Source organism: Rhinolophus ferrumequinum, chromosome 14, assembly GCF_004115265.2.
Source record: "Rhinolophus ferrumequinum isolate MPI-CBG mRhiFer1 chromosome 14, mRhiFer1_v1.p, whole genome shotgun sequence".
Lineage (NCBI taxonomy): Eukaryota > Metazoa > Chordata > Mammalia > Chiroptera > Rhinolophidae > Rhinolophus > Rhinolophus ferrumequinum.
Window position 1 is genome coordinate 41,179,226 of NC_046297.1, and position 24,407 is coordinate 41,203,632.

The 24,407-nt window shown below is 31.8% G+C and overlaps 1 protein-coding gene across 8 annotated transcripts in view; it reads left to right on the forward strand.

The window, feature by feature from the left end:
• VPS13B (vacuolar protein sorting 13 homolog B) overlaps positions 1-24,407 on the forward strand; it is a 719,992-nt gene that overhangs the window by 327,006 nt on the left and 368,579 nt on the right. For all 8 annotated transcript variants that reach the window (XM_033126656.1, XM_033126657.1, XM_033126651.1 and 5 more), the window contains exons 22-23: positions 1,348-1,475; positions 11,362-11,596. In XM_033126656.1, the coding sequence (XP_032982547.1) occupies positions 1,348-1,475; positions 11,362-11,596 (363 nt within the window). The remainder of the gene's footprint in view (positions 1-1,347; positions 1,476-11,361; positions 11,597-24,407) is intronic.

Genomic DNA, 24,407 nt, shown 5'->3' on the forward strand with positions numbered 1-24,407 from the left:
TTAATTTCATGACTGTATTTAGAATTCACTGTCATATCCCAACTCCTTCAGTGTAAAAGCCAACCTCTTTGTCATGGCCTGTGTAAGTTCTGTATGCTTTTTGGTCCCTGTTGATAGCTCTGACCTCATCTACTTTTCTCATCTACTCTACTCTAGCCACTCTTACTTCTTCTATACTGTTTCTTGACAATCCTAAGCACACACCTAACTGAGGACGGTTGCATTGTTGTTCTGTTTTCCCAGAGTCTTCTGCTCCCAGATGTCTCCATGGATCTCTACCAAACTTTTTCTTAAACAAACATGTTTTTTTACTTTCTAATATACATAATGTGGTAGACTGTGGGATTATAAGTATGAGAAAAAAAGATCTATGCTCCATGCCCTTAGTGTATTGTAAATTTAGTATGAATGCAAATATATGAACCAAGTTGGGAGGAAAGGGCAAGTATGAGTAAATATAGCAACTGTCGTTCTCATATTGGTAGTATCGTATCACTTACCTTGAAGAGCATCCTAGGATCATCAACTTAGTAAATGTCTTGAAAAGCAAGCTCTGATTGATTTATTTTATGCTACGTAAAATATTGCATATAAATAATATGTTTGCATTAACACAAAATGTATAAATACATACGATGGGTCTCTTAGATATATGTTATAAATTATTAAGTTGTTTAAATAATTTCTGAAATTTTACATTATAAATATTGTTGAAATTCTATTATTTTAGATGAACAAGGTTTTTAGTAACATACTATATTGAATGGAATATCACATTTCATTTTCTTAATATATAAATCTGCCTTTTATGTAATTGCATACTTCTTTTGATTACCATCAAAGTCAGTTTTTAGGACTGAGAGATTCTATAACTTTTGTTACCAGGAAAATTGACGTATGGGAAGACCTAGTTCCTAACAATTTTGGATGCATCAGTACTTTGTATTTGAATTTCCCCTTTTCAAGTAAAGTTTGTATTGATGTATTAACTTTATACTAAGAAATGGATCGATGGTTAGGTTACAGCTTAATTTCCATAAAGTGAATACATCCTGGTGTTCAATAAATAAAACATTACCATTGCTTCACAAACCCACCTACCAATCACCAATCACTGACAAAAGTAACCAACTCACTCCTAACTTTTAACACATTTGTTTTGCTTATTTTTAAATAGTTGCAAATGTCAATAATTGTATAAGAAAAAATGATCTAATATGATATTTTATAATCTTATATAGTTTTAATTTTAAACAAGAAAAGAACAATCTTGAAACTATTTTCTGTATATTTTCGTGAAATTGTAGGGTACATTTCTGTTAAATAACTAGCTATTTTTATACTTAGAATCCAGACCATTGTCAGTTCCTGTGAAAGCCATGCTGAATATATCGGAAGGCTGTAGAAGTCCTGAAGAGAGAATGAAAGAATTTATTGGAGCAGTATGGAATGCAGTAAAGAGTCTCACTCTACAGGTAAAATAAAAGTTAGAAATATCAGGGTTTTAACTTCTATGATCCTTTTTACTTTTTAGCATTTATAATATTAGTAAAAATTTTCTGATTGGTAACACTTACGAATACCATTTCTTTTCCATAATTTAGATGAAAACTATTGGCATGCTTGGCATATTAGTAACAAAATGATATGAAACACATATTACATGCTTTTTCTGATGAAGTTTTAAAAATACACAAATTTTGAGATGTTTCTTGAATTAATATTCATTCTACTTTTGGTTTCCTTTAAGCATTAGTAATATGTTTTAAATGCTCAATGTACAAATCACATTCTTAGTACTGAGATAAAAACTTTGTTGGAATTACATTAAAAGGGTTACTTAATTTTCCCTACCTAATCACAAATTAAATATGAAAGTGATAATTATAACTATTATGAAAATTGTTATTGTTATTAACTTTTCTTCTCACTTATTTTCACTTTTAAGGACACACAATTTAATCTTATTGAATTAATCTCCTTCCAGATGATATTTTACTTGATGAAAATGAACAATTAAATGCTTATCTAATCTCATAGGAATTAGGTAAAAGTAACTCAGTAGTTATACATTATAAGTTTTTGTGTTTGAACTGTTTGAATAAAATATGAAAGATTTGTGATACCAAAAGCATCTTTATTGCATTTTATGTGTAGCAGAGAGTAATATCTAAGTACTGGGGCCTTCCACTTTAAGATGTAGAAAATTGCAAAAGAAAGTTGCTCTCACCTTAAGAACAAGAGCAAGGTCAATGATCAACAAGTTAAACCACGATGCTTCACCCATAGAAACTGCAAGATAATACATATGTGCTGTTTTTAGCTGCTACATTTGTGGTAATTTGTTACATAGCATAGAAAAGAAATGTGGACAGATACAGACATGTTGTGCATAACTATAATATATTCTGATTAATGAAAACTTACCTATCAAAACGCTTTTAAAAAATATATGTAAAAACATCTCCAGTTGCCTGATATCAGTCAGTGAATGTAATTGTTTGAAATGCTATCTAATACAAGAGTCAGTAACCTGGATATAGACAATCCTTTACAGCCTCTCTTTTCTCAGCATGTTGTTTCTAAGAAAGTTAAGAGTGGGAGAGAGAAAGTGTCTTGTCACTCTTTTGTTGTTTTAACTCTTTGCTTGCAGGAAGTATGACTTTTTCACAGACATCAGCTAATTGTCGCTAACCTCAGTCGTCATAAGGACTTTTACAATTAATATTATTCAGATAACTCCTTGTGTTGACTCTCCTGTTTTCTTTCCCTAGAGTTTCCTTTGATGCTTTGGTGGCATCAGATAGGACAGATGAGACTGCATGAATACAGGCAACATTTAGTGTTTTTACATTGTCTCTGATTGCAGAAGCAGAAATGCATAGTATTCTTACGATGTTGCCGAACACTTATATTCATGTTAGCCTCTTTAATTTAATGATGAAACACTATCTCCTTATAGTCTCTTTCATTTTATAGCACCCAGTCTTTGTATAAATGAACACCCATGCCCTCCCTCATGGTAGAGCTTAACTAGAACATGTGTGGTTTTGCTCCTGGTAACTATTTAGATTTATTCACTTAATTACATGTAGTTTTTATTATCATAAAATCTTAAATCTCAGGGAAGACCTGTTGTTAATGACAATGAGAATGATAAGGTGGGCAATTCTCTGTCAGTTATACTCTCTCAATATGGTCGAACTCAATCTGTATTCTTAGCTTACAGTATATGGTCAGAAGAAAATGACTTGAGAAGTGTTCTTTCTTGTCTTTCTACCTACTGCCTTACTGACCTTTATGTGCTCATCTAATTTCACTGACTAAACACATTCTGTTTTTACTATTTGAATCACTAGTACAATAAGTGTTTTTTTTGGTCTGATGAATTCTACCTACTATCTTGTTACATATTATTTAAATCATGTTCTAGAAAGAATAACATGTGGTGTATTTACTAGTCAATAAAGGTAAAGACCAAAGCGTTTTAGTAAGTAGTTAAGAAGATGAGTAAATACTTAGAACAAATGTTTCTACTGTAATGATTATGTAAATAATAGTGAACGTATTATAGTTCAGTCTGAAGTTCTAAGTTATGGTTTGCCACCAGTAATATTTCAGGGAAAAAAGAAATAATCTAAATATTATCAGATGTCTCTCCAGCACTTTATTACCTTATATATCATGCTTTTCTTTAGCACTTTAAGCCAGCTGTTTTTAGAAGTTGGTATTCTGGTGTCACTGAATTGTGACTAAGAACTGTGGTAGGAAAAGTATATCTCTTTTTTCTGAGACTTATTTAATGTATAATATATCTTCATGGACAACATCTCTCTTGAATTTTCGCTGTCTCACCTGCTGCACAAAATTTGTCTTCTTTGACTCTCGTATCTGTAGCTTTGTCTTCTTAGTAACACATCTCCTTTCTTCTTTTGTTCAATTTTCCTTCTCCATTCCAGTGAAAGTGCTTTGATACCAAAATAAGCTTATATAGCATTCATTCATTTTGTGTGTGTGTGTGTGTCCATGTACCACACACCAGTGTGCCAAAAAAAGTATACACATAACTTGTATTCATCTTTTGTTATCGGTATATATTGTTACAATTTTAATACAGTATTTTCCTTTCATAAAATGCATATATATGTTTTTTAGCCCCGTGTGTGTGTGTGTGTGTGTGTGTGTGTCTCACACAGTAGTATATATTCTACTATAGTGGGACTATAACAGATCTCTTGAAGTTTGTGTTTTTTTTTTAAATCAATTGCCTTTTACTATTCTTAGTGATAGCCCTGGAGTTAAAGAAGGTAGAGTGTAATTTCGGGGATTGCTCCAAGGCCCCACTGCACCTTAATATATCCTACTTGGCTTCTGAAATGCCATATATTCTTTCTGATTAATACTATATTTTTTAAAAATCTAGTGAAAATATAAGTATTTACCTAATAATCATGTGCATATTAACCTTTTAATGCCCTCATATAAACTTGTTTATTTTAGAAAATAGCTAGTTACCTAATAATATGTTATGGGAAGCTCTCTTTCCCTTCGTTTATTACTCTTTCATTAATTCTCACATTCAGCATTTAATTTTTCTTGCATATCAAGCTAGATGCTGAGGAGATGAAAGAAACATAGTAGTTCTCATGGTCTAGCAAGAAAAAGGCAAAGAGCTATTCTATGAAGCATCTTATGGGAAGCCTCTATTAAGAGGGATTCCTTAGAAAACTCTTAGGCTCCCAAAGAGAAATGGGAATGTCAAGGTAAATGTCATTTACTGAAAGGATGCCTAGGGCACGCTCTACCTGGTACATGATAAATTCAGATGAGTGTTTACTGATTTGTAGAACTAGATGACAGTACTGCATTATCTAGAGTGTAATTGCTATACGGAATATTTAGGTGTTTGAAATTTATTTTGCTCCTAAAAATGATTTCATAATGATATAAGTAGTTATATTAAAAGTACCTCATTCCCTTTTATCTATTCTGTAAAGAAATTGACTACTGTAACTAGTTGTGTAATGGGATAAGAAAGATGGTATTAGGTTACACGATTATTTGACAGCTCTAGGAAAATCTTCCAGTTTAAGATTCCATGTGATATAAGAAATCTTTATATTTGTAAGCTCACAGGTAGACACATAAATATTACACAACATAAAATATACTTCAGAACATTCTCCTGCCCAGGATGAAGTAACAGGGACCAGATTTTTCTTGCTGCCTGAAACAACAAATATCGGACAAAGTATGCTAAAAAAAAAATGGTTTCAAAACACTAGACAATGGGCCAAGTTGGCCAGTGACCTTGAGAGACTTAAGGTAAAATCAGCAGTACCTAGCGAGTAATGGATTTGGGGAATGCGAGCAAGGGGGCTATCTAAGTGATGGTCCAGGTGCTGGTTTTGGTGTTTGGGTGGATTGTCATGCTGTCAATGATAGAAGTAGCACCTTTACTGGGTTAAGGGCAAATAGGGAGTTTGAATTTACACATGTATATGAAATGCCTGTAAGATATCCAGCTATCTATTAGACAGCAGGATATTCATATCTAGAGGTTAAGAAAGAGGTTCATACTAGAGATATAATTTTGGGAGTCATCTACAGATGGTTAAAACCAGGAAAATGGGTTATCATTCAAACAAGTACTTAAAGTTTAAAGAGCAATCGGCCAAGAGAATACCAATTTTAAAGATTACTACTTTAAAATTGGTATCCATCAAGGACAAAGGAAGTGTCCTTGATGGAAACCGTAAGGGAGTGGTCAGAAATATGGTATGAAGGGTGTGTGGAGAGTTTCTAGGAGCCAGTGGTCACTCATACCAAACACTGGATGGTAACTAAGGGCTTTACTTTGCTTATCTGCCATATGAAATGGTTAGATTTAGTAATTTTTGGTTATTTTTAATTCTAACATTCTTGTGAGATTCTTTTGGTTGTTTTGCTTGTTTTATAATGATGCAGTGCCTTCATTATAACCTACAATGAAGTTAATGTTGTGTGTCATTATGGATTAGTTGTAAGTAGAGATACTGATGTTCCTCTTTGTTTCTTCATTCTTTTGTATTTTTAATTGTGGTACAGTACAAATAACATAAAATTTACCATCTTAGCCATTTTTAAGTATAGAGTTTAGTCTGATGTTCCTCATTTGACTAACCTTATTGAATATAAATTAACGTATAAGTACAGAAAATACTAAATGATATATCTTTGTATAGGTTATCTTGGATATGATCTAGGTACCTTGCTAGCCTCACCCCTAGTTCCAATCCTGTATTATACACATTATATGTTCTAATCCTGTATTATATACATTATATATTTAAATATTAATGTGTTCTGGAAAAGTTTGAAGAAAAAACTTGCTTCTGATTAAGTAATTCAAATCTGGGCCCTAAAATTCTGAGTGTTTTAAAAAGTAGTGTCTGTTTTCCAAATAGTTTTATGAACCAAAATATAAAACAAAACCCTGAAGTCGTCATCAGATAAAACAGAACATCACAACTTAAAGCTATCAAAGTGGAAGTCTGAGCAAGTAAATATGTTTGGCATCAGTGTTTCTGGAAAATTGATTTTGGAGCCAAAGTTGATACTTGCTAAACCAATGTTCTTTTTTATTTATGATAAAAAGACTTAAATTACATAAAAACATAAACAATATTTGTTTTTCAATAGGAAAAGGAATTTTCACACTTCATTGTAGTGGATTATTTTATAGTGCTACGTGTATTCTTGAACAATTTTTTTTTTTCAAATATAAGCTTGGTATGGGGGCCTCACAATTAGCAATGAGATTAGCATAAAATCAATTGTTCTTTTCAATTTTTCTCTATCTGCTTATCAGCAAATAACTTATTTTTTATACTTCAAAAGCTACGATTTTATCCCAGAAGTACATCATTGGCAATGGCATGCAGTTGACAAAATACCCTGGCCTGGAATTCTAATAAAGGAGAACTGTGCCCTGGTGGGTTTTTGTCTTTATACTGAAGATTATGTTGCTGGCCTATGGCATTTCCTGGATGTTTTTTGTACTTTCTAATGTCTTCTGAATAGACAATGTAGTGTTAATGGAATCTATTTTCCATACCAAACATCCTTGTCTCTTTCTTTTGCTCATAATTCTCTGTTAATACTTTATGGAACTACTTTCCAAATTCTGTGTCATTTTGGTGTATCAGTCAAAGTGTCTCAAGTACCAATAAGCCAGTTGAGGTAAACCAATTGAATTATTTCTTCCAGGAAGTTAAACATAGAATATGACCAGTGATGCTGTCATCACATTGTGTGAGGCACTTGATGTCCTCATGTCCATTGATCTTCCTACCTTATCTCTAGGATAAAATAAGAGTAGACATTTTAGGCTAGACAGATCAACTGTTAATCACCTCAATTGCAAAAGTAATTTTTTTACATATGCTTAAAATTTTCTACACAGGACCATATTTTTATCTATACACATTGAGAAAGTGACAGTAATTGCAAGGTGGTTTGCTAGAAGGAAGAAGTCTGGAATACAAATGTATGAATCTTTTTATAATTCCCCTGACATGTATTTATGGAAAAAGTATGGAGATTTATAATTCTCTGAAAAAGAAGACAACTAGTGTTCACTTTTGAGGTTTTTAACTTAATGACCTAAATGGGTATATTTAGATTCGTACTACGTGTAAGATACTCAAAGTATTTTCATAGTGCATTGAGAATTTATAAAACAGGAAAACTGTGATTTGGGTAATAGTTTGTATATTTTTTGTACTGCAAATGAAATATTTTGGTGGCCTCTATATACATAGATAGTTCAACCATAAGTAACAGCATTTTTATATAAAAGGACTGTGAATATCTTTGATCAATCTGTGAGGGCTAATATATTATATGGATCTGGCATATAGTGGATATTCAGTGTGTGTTTATTGACTTTATTTATTTAGTAAAAATTTAGGTGGCCGTTAATGTGTTATATCTTCATATCAACACTGATTTCCTTCCATTGACAGATGAGGGGACTGAGGTAATGGACAGATTAAATAGCTTGTCATAGGTCCCATAGCTGGAGTTGTATCCATTTGGCTGACAAGTCAGTTTTCAAATTACCCATCAGGTTTTCTCTCTGGAATGAAATGATGAACATGAATTAAACAATTGTTTTAATTAATATCTGTATCTGATGCTAATAAAAATAATTGTGTTTATTTAATAATTATTTAGTACCTACTACATGCTAAGCACTGTACTATGTACTGAGACTGTAGAATGAACAAAACTGGCAAAGCATCTGACATTGTAGAGCTGAATTCTAGTGAAAATTTGGTAAGGCTATTGGTATTTTAAAACCCTATTGTTTCAAGTTTTTTAAGTGCTGGGATATGTATTTTGTCTCTTTGTTCTCATTTCCAGCTCAGTTCATTGTAAATATTAAAGAATTCATGAATAAAAAAAGAAAAAATGAATGAAATTACACCCTGAATATTTCTTCATTTTTGTTTTTTATTTGAAACTGTTTCCTGAGGATTAAAATACATTCATACAGAGAATATTTCATTCTGTAGAAATTTTCCAAAACATAATTTTCACTGAAGTTTCAAGTTTTAAAGAAAAAGAAACATGTTATTTGGGAATAAGAAATAGGACCATTATTTGAAAGGACAGAAAATATGGTATAACATTTTAGAGCATTTATATATAAAGTGTTCTGTATGATGGACAGTGGGCGAAGTAAAATGTTCAGATTAATATATAAATGAAACCTGTTTTATTGTCTTCTGTTTAACTGAGTTGTAATAGAGCACAGAAATTAGAGAAATCTAAGTTAACCAAACCTTACATATGGGTGTACACAAATGGCATGTATCTTTTCAAATTGCACATAAACTTGGAACTTCAGAAAAAAGTGTGTGACAATCGTTTATTAAAATAAGAATACTGAACAATTTCTGCTGTATTGGTTTGTCCTCAGTATGTAATAATTAGATATGTAGTCCTTGACCTAATAGGAATCAAAATAGCGGTGGTTCTACTTCAAGAATTTGTAATAATCCCTTCACTTTAGCGCATGAATGTGTTCAATATTGAAGAAAGAACACGTTGCTACCAAAACTGAAATAAGATCCTTGAAACAGAAAGGATGTTGCCACGGAAAAATGAAGTAACACTCAGTGCAGCTGTGATGCATTAATGAATAGGATATTTTTTTAAAAGATCATTTGTGTTTGGTGTGGCTCAGAGGGTCCCAACCAGATGGTTTCCATGAACATGATCTGACCCCCGGTTTGAGGACTTCTTACTGGCAGATTACTTCATTTTCTTTCCCTTGGATTGTCAGATCCTTACATTAATGCAGAATTTACTGCTGCAGATTTCTGTTCGCTTGTATAAATCATTCGACATTTTACATTAAAACCACAATTTTAGACATACAGTTTAACAGTTATTTTAAAAGTGTAAAAAGATTTATGTGATAGCATTAGTATATATAATAGATGTAACATAAGTTTGAGCAATTTGGATTATGTATATGTTTTGGTTCTTATCATTAAAGAAATCCCCACAACATATATCATATTTTAGAAAGTTAATTTTTTAGTGTTATGCATCTCATGCCAATATACTGTTGATTCTTTATGTATTGCTCAGGTTGTTTAAATTTAATGAAACAATTTATTTCTGAATTATTAGGATTTTGGAATATATTGTGATTTTGGAAATTTGGGCACAATTTAAAGTTTTTTTCAGATCTTATATGTATATATATGTGTATATGGTGGCATATTAAACCAGTTAACTCACATTATTGAAAGCATTTTTCAAAACAGCATCGATACCTACATGAAGTGTTAAATACTGACTCTTCATAATTTGATCTTATTACCACAATTTATATACGAGAATATGCTCTCGGTACCATTTTAATTTGTGCAACTAAACATTAATAATGACTTATGTTAAATATTTAAAAACTTAAGTGTCATACATCTGAGACAATATACACTTCTATTTCAGAATGAAAAATATGTTGTGATCTTAAATCAATTAACTACTTAACATACGAGTATACACAAATTATCTAAACTGCAAGGTAAAATTCTAGAATTAAAAAATGAGCTCATACTCCATGAACCAATGTATTTATTTTTGCAAAATTTTACTTAATATTTTTCTTCACTGAATTCATCAGTTTGTCCATGCATATAAATGTTGAACAAAGATGAGTAAGTTTGCTTATTTATAAGGCTGGCAAATTATTTATTGTATCAAGGAATTCCAGACTTGTTACATATCGTTATACTTTCACTAAGGAATATATTAGCCCCAAGAGAAGTGATATTCTTAGTTATTTTTTAAATAAAATATAGTATCTTTGCTAATATAATTGGCTAGAATATCCAAGCATTTATATCAAGTAAATAAATTTTATTTTTCATTACAAATTCACATAATACCTTTGTATGGAAAATATTTTATAGTAAATTAACAGGTCATATTTTTTTTCCCTTAAAAATAGTGTAAGTTTGCTAGCCTAAGCAATTTACTAATCTTAATTTTGTTTTACCTCTCTAAGGGCCTAGCAACCTACATAAATACCCTGGGGATAGGGAAGCATAAAAACTTCACATTAAATCACAGTTTAGATAATTTAAAGTATGATAAAAACAAGGAATAATGCCCTGATTTTTGTCTCCTGAATTTTCTTCATTACCATGTATCTGTTTATAACAAATGTGATATATATCACACTAACTCAAGTATAATGTATATACTTGAGTCTTGGTATACATTTGTAAAATGAGAAATTATGTGATAAAAACATGTTGTATGTTAATGTTTGCCTAGAGATATAATCTGAACATTTTAAACATTTTTTTTTAATATTTTAGTCTGTAAAGTAAAAATGGATGGGCAAAATACACACAGAAATAGAAATAGCAGTTTGTGATTTTTTTTTTTTTTTTTTTTTTTTTAAGTAAGAGCAATAAAATGCTAGTCAGTTCTCAGGACTTAGCTGGTGTTAACAAAATCTAATGAACTGGAAAAGGAGGAGGATTTTCTCACCTTTGTTTGCCAGCACATTTTCTAACTCAATTATGTTTCTTGGAAAGAACTGTAGAAAGGCAGATATGTTTTCAACTCATGTCACTGTGCCCTTTTGATCAAATTTATAGCAAAACCCGAAACCTTTTCAAGTGTTTGTTGTGTTCTTTAGTAAAAGTAGCTCATAAAGACACAAGTATGGGACATTTTCATTTTTATTTTCTTGCCTGTTTATTCTAGTAAAGGTATTATTAGTGTTTGAGGGTATGTTTACTCCCAAATTTAGTCTGATCCAAGTATTTTAATTCTGCTTTCCTTTTCTAGCTTGAAGTACAATCTTGTTGTGTGTTCATTCCAAATGATAGCCTGCCTTCCCCAAGTACAATTGTATCTGGTGACATTCCTGGAACAGTAAGAAGTTGGTATCATGGACACACCAGCATGCCAGGAACGCTCGTCCTCTGCTTTCCTCAAATAAAGATTGTTAGCGCTGGCCACAAGAATATGGAACCTCTGCAGGAGATTCCGTTTGTCATCCCCCGACCCATCCTTGAAGAAGGTACTTTTAAAGAAATTCTTTTTCTGGTTATTATATTTATATTGATGTTTTTAATTGTGTTATTTTTCTAATATCCTAGTGCATATATAGATCAGTCTTCTCACTGAGAGATTTACATGAAGATGAACTAAGTGATCTACAAAGTAATCTAAACAGAAAGATCTACAAAGTAAACGAACATGAACTGAGATGCTGTTCATTGACATCCACACCTTTTAATCATGTTCATATATATGTATATAAACAGAGGCTATCTACAAAAGATATGCAATTAATATTAAAATTATAAACAGGTAAAATCAACTTGAGAAGAAAGTTGGTTTCAGATGTATACATTAGGCTGAATTAAGAATGATAAGTAGGTTGATTTTAATTTACACATTTTATTTATAAATGGTTATATATAACATATAATCAAATGAATATACTTATATCAAGCATAATATATGTCTAGATTTCTCATTTAAGTAAAATAGATAATTGTGTGATAAATGACTCTTTGTAAAATATATACTTGATTTCTGATATTTCAGTGTTTTAGTTGCAAATTCATACCCTTTTGAACTTTGACATCTTCATCTCAAACAATATATGAACGTTGAAAAGTTTTAAGTTGCAAAGTAAATACTGTGAATCTATATTTTAATAACAAGGTTCAAATTTTTGACAGTGCTGAACAGGTCAACACCTTGTTCATATTATTAGAATGTAAGTGTATAAATCCTGGTATCATTCAGATTCTATACATACTGTTACGGAAAAGCAGATACTGTCTTTGTGGTTTTTGACTGTGACTTGATGTTGATTTCTCTCTCCTTTTCTCTGTATCGAAACTTCCACTGAAATCTAGTTTTTCTCAGATTTGTCAGAAATAAGCATGATTTTAATGCCCGAAATTAATGTTGATAATGTTTAAGATTATTAAATATGAATGCCATTGTCATAAAATCATAGAATTCTAAGGATTAGAAGGAACTTCTTTAGAGTTTTTCTTGTGTGACGTTTGTCTCAATGCAAGGATCAATTCTCTAGCATATTGGACATATCCATTCTTTGCTGTTTGCTTTTGGTGATAGTGAGTACTTTATTATCACAACACATATTGTGTTGTGATATCATGTCAAGGATATGCTAGCCTTATAAAGTGAGCTAGGGCATGCTCCCTCAACTCTGGAGTAATTTTTGTAGGATTAAAATGATTCGTCCTTTGATTTTTTTGTGAAAACTCACTAATATTTGTATATCAACTCTTTGGAGTATAATTTGCATATCTTAAAATTCTTCCTTTTAAGTATACAATTTGATGATTTTCAGTTTATATAGTATTGTGCAACTGTCACCACGGTCAAATTTTAGAACCGTTTCATCTCCCCAAGAAAGAATCGGTATACTATTAGGAGTTACTCTTCATTCTTCCTTCTCTCAGACCCAGGCAATCACTAATATGTCTGTCTCTATGAATTTGTTATTCTATATATTTCATATAAGTGGAATCACAGCATACATTGTCTTTTGTGACTGATTTGTTTCACTTACTGCAATGTTTTCAAGGTTGATTCATGTTATAACATGTCAGTCTTCATTCCATTTTATGGCTAAATTATTATCCATTTTTATGTTTATGCTACATTTTCCTTATGAATACATCAGTTGATGGACATTAGGTTGTTTCCATGTTTTGGCTATTTTGATTAATTCTGCTTTGATCACTTTGTACATGTTTCTGTGTGGACATATGTTTTAATTTCTATTAGATACATTGTCTGTTTACCTAGGAATAGAATTGTTGGATCATGTGGTAATTCTATAGTTAAGCTTTTGAGGAATTGATATAATGTTTCCTAAAATCGACACCATTTTACAATCCCACATCAATACATGAAAGGTCTAATTTATCTAATCTGTGTCAGCACTTGTTAATGACTTTCTTTTTGTTTCTAGCCATCCCATTGGGTGTGAAGTGGTATCTCATTGCCATCTTGATTTACATTTCCCTAATGACCAGTAATGTTGAATATCTTTTATTGTGCATTTTGGCCATTTGTAGATCTTCTTTTATTTGTTATTGCTCTATTCAAATCCGTTGTCCTCTTTTTAGTTGGGTTATTTGTCCTTTGTTAAATTATAAGAGTTCTTTTTATATTCTAGATATTAGACCCTTATTAGATTTGTATATATATGATTTGCATATATATATGGGTTGTCTTTATTATCAAGATTGTTTGCTTTATAACATTTTTGAATTCCATTTTTTCCTCTGCTATATTGGAAATTATTCCTCATTATTTTTATTTTTATTTTAGAAATTAATACTCTTTCTGTAAAGCAAACTTGGTCCTAGAAATATTGATACATATTTAATTTATTAAGTTATGCAGTAAATCAAGTGATTTACTGTGCTTCTAAACAACACACAGGTGTTCAAATACTTTAATTCAATACTTCTCACCAGATTAACCATTTGTCATTAGCATATATTTTAATTCTTTCTTTTATCGTTTAAACTTCATAAAATAAAATTTAAAAAGAATAATTGCTTCTATATTGCATATAATATATTGCATATTATTAACTAATAATTATTTATATAGATATTGCATATATATAACTAATGTGGGGCTTGGAAAATTTATTCAGTAAAAGGCCAGATAATAAATATTTCCACTTTTATCAGCTATATGGTTTCTGTCTCAACTACTCCACACTTTGTAGTACAGACACAGCCATAGATGATATGTCAGTGAATTGACATGACTATGTTCTAATAAATCTTTATTCACAAAATCTGGTCAGCCAAATTTGGTCATAGCCATATATGCTGACTCATATACTAGTACCTTACTAATCATTCCTTCTCACAGCTTAGGCCTTTCTTGTATCTTAGATAATTTTCCTTCTGCCTTTTTGTAGTGATCTGCTGTTAGCAAACTTAATTTTGTTTGAAATGAAACAAAAATTGTTTGTTGAAAATGTCTGAATTTTGCCCTACTTTTTAAAAGATATTTTGTTAGATATACAATTTCTTGATGATAGTTATTTTCTTTTGACGTATTAAAAGATACTGTTATGCTGACTCTTGTTTTTTAAATTGTTCTTTTGAGAGATCCACTCTCAGTTTCTCTTTCCTTGAAAGTATTTTGTCCTTTCTCTCTGCCAGCTTTAGAATGTTCTTAATCTCTGAGTTTTAAAATTTTAGTATTGGTAACTTTTATGAGTTCTGCCATATTTTCTGAGATTATTTCTTCAGATGGTGTCTCTGCCTCATTCTTTGTACATATATGTTAGTCTTTTTTGCTTTTTAAATGTATTTTTCTTGTCTTTGTGCTTTCATATTTTTCTCTCTTTGATATGCTGGCTTCCATACTTAGTTAGCTTTTTAATCATATCCTCCAATTCACTAATTTTCTTTTCAGTTATATCTAATATGCTGTTGAACTTGTTTATTGAACTTTTTTGAGTAAACTTTTATAGAATTCTAATATATAATACAGAAAACTGCACAGCTTTTAATGTACAGCTTGATGCATTTCAAAAAAAAATCCCACCCATGCTACCAGCATCTGAATCCAGATCAAGAATATTACCAGCACCCAGGAGATCTTTTCTAGCTTTTTGCCATTCACTATTTCTTAAAGGCAAATTGTCTATTCATACTGAAAACCATAAATTAGTTTTCTTATCTTAACACTTTATTTATTAGATTTTAAATTTCATGTATGATATTCTTTTCATTTTAGTTTTTTAAAAACACCTTGCTGCTTATTCATGATTTTTAAGGTTTCCTTATATTTCTTCATATAGGAATCATTTATGTTATATTATAGTCTAATTCCTGTTGACTCTTATTTCTGTGCCTCATATTTCTTGTGCATTTTTTTCAAGAGGAGCCTGAAGTTTCTTCCTGTGCATGTTTGAATTTGCTCCTGACACATTGAGAGAATTACCTGTTCAGGACCACTTAAAACTAAATTTTTGTTAAAGGTTTTTATGCCACACAAATAATAAAAATTCAAGCCACCACTTCTTATGAGGCTTGGCTTGTAGTTATGAGTATTTTTCTTCCTGTGTTCAAGGTTCATTTTTCTGGTAGAGTTTGTGATAGGGTCATGTAGAGAGGGAAAGATCTAGATACTTTTATTTCTAGTTTACCCTAACTTTACCTCACTTGCAGGTGAGCCTTTTGGGTTCTCCACTTGGAATGGGCCTGAAGCTTTATCTTTAGTTAGCCTTAGTTGTGAACAAGAATGTTCAGTTTCACCAGTTTTGAAATGCCTTAACACGTTTTTCTTCTTACCTCTGAGTTTCTGGTTTCCCTAAGTCCCTGGCAAGTAAATCCTTACTTTCTGAGAAATTTGTTAATTAATTTAAGAAGATATTAGTCTGTATGTTGAGTATGTGTAAACCGAACTATATGAGTTTTATTCATAGTATGTGTTATATATAAGCATTTTATAAATATATTTATCATTTTTATTTCTTTTTAACATACAGGTCATTCAGGGCACTAAATCTACCATGTTGCTGGAAATAATCCCTCAGTGATTGAAAGATGTTGTGACAATATTACACCCCTTTTTTCTAATGGATTTTATGACAGGATTGATATATTACCCCACTGTTCTTTATCACTTAAAAACTCTTTTTTAAAATCCCTCTTATTCCTACAACTCTCTTGCTAACTTCTATTGTTTGTCCTTTTTCTGATAAAATATCTTATTCTCATCTGATTTTTCAAATACATTATAAATGTCTTAAGAACTACAGAAGTCTGCATCTATAAAGCATAAGATGTTATTATATTCTCTGATTTTTCCCCTGGAACTGAGTTGGACAGCATTTTAGTTTATTTTGAACTTAAAAAAATATATCACATACCAATTGGAGAGGCTAGGATCAAATAGAAACATCTAAAGTCTATTTGTCATACTCCCTAGGAGAATATAGGGTGACTGTATAATCAACATTGAAACCTAAAGTAGAAACAATTTTTTTAACCGTATAGTTATTCTCATTGGGCAAACCTACCTTGAGGAAAGGAGATTATTTCAAGATATTTAAATCTTCTTTAGGTATTAAAAAACTGTAGAGAATAACTTTTTGTAAAGTACCATAAATTTAAATTTTTTCTTCATTTTAAAGGGTGCTTATAAAAATGTTTGGGTATAAGGCTTTGATGCTTATGTGTAATGAACAGTTTACTCTTTATCCTTACATTTGTATATAGATGGAGAAAGAATCTGGAGGTCTACTTAATCATTTTATCAGTTTTCACCTAATCCTCCTGGTTTCAGTGTCACTCTGCATTCTCTTTTTCAAACATGCTTGAGTATTAGAACCTATGGAGGATAGATAACCATAAATCAATTTGATCCTTTATAGTTTACCCCTCTGCGCCTCAGTCATTTGCCATTTATCTATTGTCTCTTCATCTTTAATCATTTTGTAATAATTCTTATCTGCTATCTTGTCCTACCTTGTTCTTATAGTCCTTTTTGATTTATAATTTTTTTCTCTCACTGTCATTTTTCTGGTTTCAGAAATGTAGATAAATATTTTCAGTCATTGATGTTCAAATAGATGCAGATTGTGTCTAAATCGATACCACTTTCCTCTTAACATTCCTTTCTAGTCTGCTTCCCTGATACTGTTGTTGCTGTTTTTCTGTTCAGCTCGTTTTTTGTTCATTCACTGATTGTTGGTAAGTATGGAGGATGGATTTGGGTGATGGTGTAGAGAAAGGTAGGAAAACTGGAGGGAAGCAGGTTAGTTAGATATTGCAGCCAGCTATTTTAGTTGTCTGGAAATATGACTGTCAGAGCCAGGATGATGGTGATGGGTATAGAGAGAATGGGAAGAATAGAGAAATGTTTAAGAAATTAACAAAAAATTTGCAAAACTTTGTAACTGGATTAGTTACGGATAATAAAGGAGAAGTAACTGTTTAGAATAGGTCCATGGTTCCTAACTTGGATGTTTGTGTAGATGTTTGTGTAGTTAGTATTATGATTATAAATAAAAAAAGGTTTAGGTTTTTGTGTGGAAGGCGAGAAAAGATGAATGTAGATTGGGACATACTGTGAATTGCTTCTGAGACATCAGGTAATGAGCTGTTTCATATATGGGACCAGACAGAACTCAAAAGAGGGGTCTTTGTTAGAAATACACAGTTTAGCAGGGAAAACCATGAAAAATGATGTGATCACTGAAACTCACTTTTATAGTGACAAATAAGTAGAATCCAGATAGAAAAAGGGGAACACTAATTTTTATTGGATGAGAAGGAAAGGAATAATCTATGATGGAAATTGCAAATAAAAAGTAAGGTAAATAGAGGACACCATGAGGAAATAGCATACTGGAAGATAAATGATTGGATCATTTTACTTTGTAGCAGAGATACCCAATAAGATAAAGATGTAAAGGGATTTTACAATTTTAGGTGGTTGGTTCTCTTTTTCATAGTACTTTCAGAGGCAAGTCAAGTAATGGTGGCTTAAGGGCTGAACAGAAAATGAAGAATTGATACAACAAATACATAGTGTTTTATTTAAAATTATTTGAGCAAGAAAGCATTAAGGAATAGAGTTCACTGAAGATTTCCTACTAAAGGCAGATGTGGCACTATACACCTTGTTGTCATACAGTTTTAAAATCTGTATTAGTCTTTTGACACTTCCGCATTTTAGAATTCTTAGCTACTCTGCCACAAGAGGTGTCTCTCCCTGGCTATGCTCTCTCCCTCTTTGATCTGACAAGAGGAAATTCAAATTCCTCTCCCTTTGTCATATATTTCAGTTATTTTTGCCTGAGATCCTTCCCATGGCTTCCCATCAATCTTTGGATAATTTTAAAATCCTTAACTTGACCAAGAGGATCCTTTATAAGTTAGCCCTCCCTACCTCTCCAGCTTTACTTTCTGCCATTCTACCCTCTACTAACATTTGCCCTACCTCTACCCCTGTAGCCTTTGAATAAGCACAGCTCTGTCCTATCTCAGGGGCTTAGCATATGCTGCAGATGTGACTTTCTCCTTGATCTTTTCTCCAGGCTTCCTTCTCATCTTTCAGGTTTCAGAGTTTTTCACTCATCAGGTCCCCTTATTCTCTGCTCTCATTGCAACTAACTCATTACTTTTATTACTGCCTTTGTCCCAGTACCAATTATTTTCATTCTCTATCTGTATCACTGAGTAGGGTGAAAAGGACAGGAAATACATGTCTTGTACACTGTTCTATTTCTATCTAGCACAATGCATGGCACAAAATAGGAGCTCACTAAATAATTGTAGAGTATGCTATTCAGTAAATAGTTTTAGGTTACTAAAGGAGAATAAAACTAAAAATGAAAATGTCAACTTCTTATTGTATTCAGGTTCACAAATAATTGAAAAAGAATTCCTGGTCATTACGATATTAAGAAAAAAAAAACCACCATTACAAAGTTGATCAATAGGATAAAGAAGATGGGTTCTTATAGATCTGAGGCTCCATCTATACCGAGCCTTCTAAACTTCTGAACTTCTCAAGTTCAGAATGAGGAACTGTGTGTTGAAATGTGTCATCTGATTTCAATTGCCATGGGAAAGGAGAGATGATCTCTAATATACTTGAATATAGCCAGATTCAATCTGTGTAGGGTGTTTGGGTCAAAATCAACATGTTGAGTTTCATTAGGGAGCACTTCCAGAGAAGCTTGCAGACGTAATTTGCTACATCCAGCTCACACCTCGGAGCAGATGGGTTTCTACACTGTGCCTAGCAGAGGTTTGTTTTTTCTTCTTTGAAAGAGTTGCCTGTGACTTTAATAAAATATTTTGACAGAAATGGAATATTGAGACCATTTATAAATTAAAACTTTGCTGTTGTTGGATTTAGTGAATTTTAATAGAAACTGATGTGAACATTGTTGAGTACCTAGAAAAACACAAGAGCTATTTTTCCATGTAATTCTGGTTCACCTTAGTGGTTTATATGTATTGTTCCATTGTAGATTTTTAAAAATATCATGGTTTAATAATCATAATTTCACTTGTTCTGAAAGATGATGTACCACTGTAATAGTTTCTTTCCAGTTTTACTGAGTGTCTTTGACTTTAATCCTTAAATCATACGTAAATGAGATTCCTTGGGGAAAAGAGGGAGCTCAAGAAAAGAGCTTCAGATTTGTTCTTGATATTGTTTTAAAATAAATCTCTTGAAAACCATCATATATATATTATAAATGAAATTAAGCTCTTGAACTGCCTCACTGTAGTTAATATAATTTCTATAGATGTTATTCTCTTCTAAGTAGCTCACATTCAGCCTGCTCCATCATTCGGTTAGCTATAGATTCTGTGACTTTTAAAGGTTGGAGAAGGACCCTTATTTTATTTATTTCCTGTTAATCAATTTTACACTTCCTACCCCATACATACTTATTTTAAAAACCAAAAAACAATATGGCATATCTAATGTGATTTCATATTTTTCCTGATCACCTTTTTAAAATAGACTGTATAATTGATATTAAGATCTTGAAAATGTGTTTTTAAAGTGATACCAAAGCAACATTCTCATTAAAGAAAAATTTTTTTATGGAGATGTAATTGACACATAACATTGTAAGTTTAAGGTATATAACATTGGTCTGATACATTTATATGTCACGTATCTGACTAATACTTCTATCAGGTCACATAATTATTATCATTTCTTTTTTTATGTGGTGAGAACATTTAGTAACTTTGAAATATATCAGACAGTATTGTTGACTGTAATCACTATGCTGGACATTAGATCTTCAGAACATACTCATCTTGTTGCAGGTTTGCACCATTTAACATCTCCCCAATAATAATGCCAATTTCAGCTTGAAGTTATCCATTCATCTAAGTAGACTATTTTGTTGGGACGTATAGAGTTGTTCATAATACCACTTTTTAGTCCTTTTTAATTTGTTTAGGGTTGTTAGTGATTAGTGATATTCCTTCTTTTATTCCTGATTTTGGTATTGTGGGTGTTCTTTTTTTTTTTTTTTTTTTTTTTTGAGGTTAGCTTACCTAAAGCATTGTCAATAGAACCAGATTGCTGGTCTATTCATAGAACCAAGTTTTAGTATCATAGATTTTCTTCTATTCTTTGTTTTCTATTTAACTGATTTCTGCTCTAATCTTATTTCTTTTTTTCTGCTTCCTTTGCTTTGGTTTCATCTTGTTTTTCCTAGTTTCTTAAGGGATAAAACTTAGGTTACTGATTTGAGAAATTTATTCTTACAGGATATAGGCATTTAATGCTATAAATTTCTCTTTAAACACTACTTTAACTATATCCCAGAAATTTTGATGTTTTATTTTCATTTACTTCAAAATATTGTGTAATTTTCCTTATTATTTCTTCTCTGACTCCTGGGTTATTTAGAAGTGTGTTATTTTTCTTCTAAATATTTGAAAAAAATATTTGTTGCTATTTTATAATCTAATTCCAATGAAGTCTAGCACATGTATGATTTTAATCCTTTCAAATTTATTAAGACTTGTATTAGGTCTAGCATGTGTGGTATTTGGGAGGATGTTTCATATGTGCTTGAATGTGTATTCTGCAGTATTTGGATGCGGCATTCTATATATGTCAGTTGAGTTGATTGATGTCGTCGTTCAACTCTTTTAAAGCCTAACTGACTGAGCTAAGGTCTGGTTATTCTATCAATTATTGAAATATTCATGTATTACAGTTACCTACTTTTTTCTTTAAATTCTATCAGTTTTTTTCTTTTTTAAATGAGAAAGATCTCTTTTTTTATTTTTTTATTGGGGAAGGAGAACAGGACTTTGTAAGTCAGTTGTCCTTTCAATCTTAGTTGTGGAAGGCACAGCTCAGCTCCACGTCCAGTTGCCGTTGCTAGTTGCAGGGGGCGCAGCCCACCATCCCTTGCAGGAATCGAACCGGCAAACTTGTGGTTGAGAGGACGCGCTCCAACCAACTGAGCCATCTGGGAGCTCAGCTGCAGCTCAGCTCAGGGTGCCCTGTTGAATCTTAGTTGCAGGAGGTGGAGCCCACCATCCCTTACGGGAGTCGAGGAATCGAACCCGCAACCTTGTGGTTGAGAGCCCACTGGCCCATGTGGAAATCGGACAGGCAGCATTCAGCATTAGGAGCACGGAGCTCCAACCGCCTGAGCCACCGGGCCAGCCCCAAATTCTATCAGTTTTTGCTTCATATGTTTTTAGATTTGTTCTTAAATACAAGCACACACGTAATTTTATGGCTTCCTAAAGTGTTGACCTGATTATCATTATGAATTGTGCCTTTTTGTCTCTATACTTATTTTCATAAATCTATTTTTCTGGTATTATAGCTACTTTAACTTTTATGATTATAGCTTGATGGTACATCTTTTCAGTCCTTTTACTTAATCGTAGTTGTGTTTTTGAACGAAGGTCTTACTCATTTAGAGAGCATTTAGTTACATCTTACTTTTTTATGCAGTTTGACAATCTCTTATTCTTAAAGGAGGTGTTTAGACCGTATCTATTTCATGTAATATTGACATATTTGAACTAAATTGGTTATTTGCTATATGTTTCTCTCATGTTTTTTGTTTCTCTTTTACCACCTCTTTTGTTTTAAATGTATACTTTACCATTTCATTTCCTATATTGATTTTTTTACTATGTATTTTTAAAATGGTGGCTCCAGGGTTATATTATGCATCTGAATTGATTACACTCTACTTCAAATATATTCTGACTTAATTATGGTAAATTATAGAAAATTTTTTCTAACATAGTTTTATTCTCTACCTTCTTATATTCACACATATATACATCTCTATGTATCATAGCACAACAATATGGTGTTATATTTATTGCTCTGTATAATCAACTGCCTTTTAAAGTACTTAAGAGAAGTAATGAGAAATAACACATTTGTAGTCTTTTATATTAACCCACGTATTTGTCACATCCAGTGCTCTTCATTTCTTTCTGTGGGTTTTAATTACCACTTGCAGGACTTAGTATTTCTCATAAGGCTGCTTTGCTAGCAATGAATTCTTTCAGCCCTTGTTTATCTTAGAACGTTTTTATTTCACCTTAATATTTGGAATATAGTTTTTCTGAAATACAGAATTTTTGGTTGACATTTTATTTCTTTCCTTTCACGTATTTGAATGTGATTTTCCCACTGCCTTCTGAATTCCATTATTTCACATAAAAGTTCGCTTTTCAATATATTGGTTTTTCACTGTATGTGATGAGTTATTTTTCTTTTGCTACTTTCAAGATTTTCTCTTGTTCTTTAGCTTTCCACAATTCAACTATGATATCTAGGTATTTATATTTTAGTATTTATCTTATTTGGGCTTGATTAAGCTGCTTGGATGCATATATTAATATTATTCATCAATTTGAGTATTTTTCAGCCATTATTTCTTTAAATATTTTTCTGCTTTTTCCCCTCTTCTATTTTTCTGTTCTATGTATATTAGTAGACTCAATGTTGTTCTTCAAGTCTCTGAAGCTGTGTTAAGTTTTCTTCAATATATATATACTTTTTGTTTTTCAGGTTGGATAATTTCTATTGATCTGTCTTCAGATTCATTGATACTTGTGCTATCATGAATCTGCTATTGAGCTTCTCTACTAAATTTTTCATTTCAATTATACTTTTATATTTTAAATTTTGATTTTATTCTTTTTTATTTTCTTTCTTCTTATGAGATTATTTGTTGATTCATTGTTATCTTACTTTCCTTTAATTAATTTTTTTTAGTTTTTTGAACACATTTATAATAGCTGCAATGCTGTCTTTTGTTGTGCTGCATCCAATATCTGTGGATACTCAAGTTTTTATTGACTGTATTTTTTATTCCTAGAATAGGGGACACTTGCCTATTTCTTTGCATGTCTAAAAATTTTAAAATATTGAACATTTTAGGGGTCTGTGTGTTTGTGTGTGTGTGTGTGTATCTGTGTATTTTTTTACTCCTGAGGGTTAGGTTGCTGTTCTTTTGTATTTGTTTGCTTCTTTGTATAATAACTTCCTTGGACTAAATCTGTTTCTTTCCAACTGTGTGTTCACTGATATCTTTGCTCAGTTATGTTTTGTTCATTTTACTCTTGGTTTTATTTTAACCCTGGCTTCTTAGGTATCACTCCTATGTCTTCTTGTCTTAGGAATCAGCCAAAATTGAACAGAGGTTGTTTCAAGTAAGTTTTTTGTCCTTTACTGATGGATCTGTATGTGTGTACTATTATACAGTCAGTGTTCTGGCCATTTTCATGTCTACCACCCTTTTACTTTTCTCTGAGATCTTGCCCATGTCCACTGTGCATGTTTGTTACCTCAATCAGGAATATGCTTGCCCCAATCACATGTTCAATCTCAGACTAGTAGAGTTCTAGGCCTTCCCTGTTCAACCGCTACCAAGATCATCAATTCACTAACAGCTGGGTGTGGTGGTTGCTCACCACTACAAATCAAGTGACCTCTCTTTGACCATGTAGCCATGTCTTCAGTCTTTGTGGGCTGCCTCACTGAGCAAGCTGTTGGGGAGATAGGTGTGGCCACCTGCAAGACTATTACAGACACTAACTCTTCTACCCAAAGTTCAATAGTTTTTTAAGCATAAACGTCTTTTGATTATTGTATGGCTTTCTCTGATTTTCACAGTGCTGAAATATTTTTTGTTTTGTTTTTTAAATAGGTTATGTCCAGCTTTATGGTTTCTTTTGGAAGGAGAATTTGTTAATCTCCTTACTTGGCCATAATTGCAAATCTCCTCTGATTCCCCTTCTTTTGTGAAGCCACTCATAGTTCTACCAGTGTTCTTC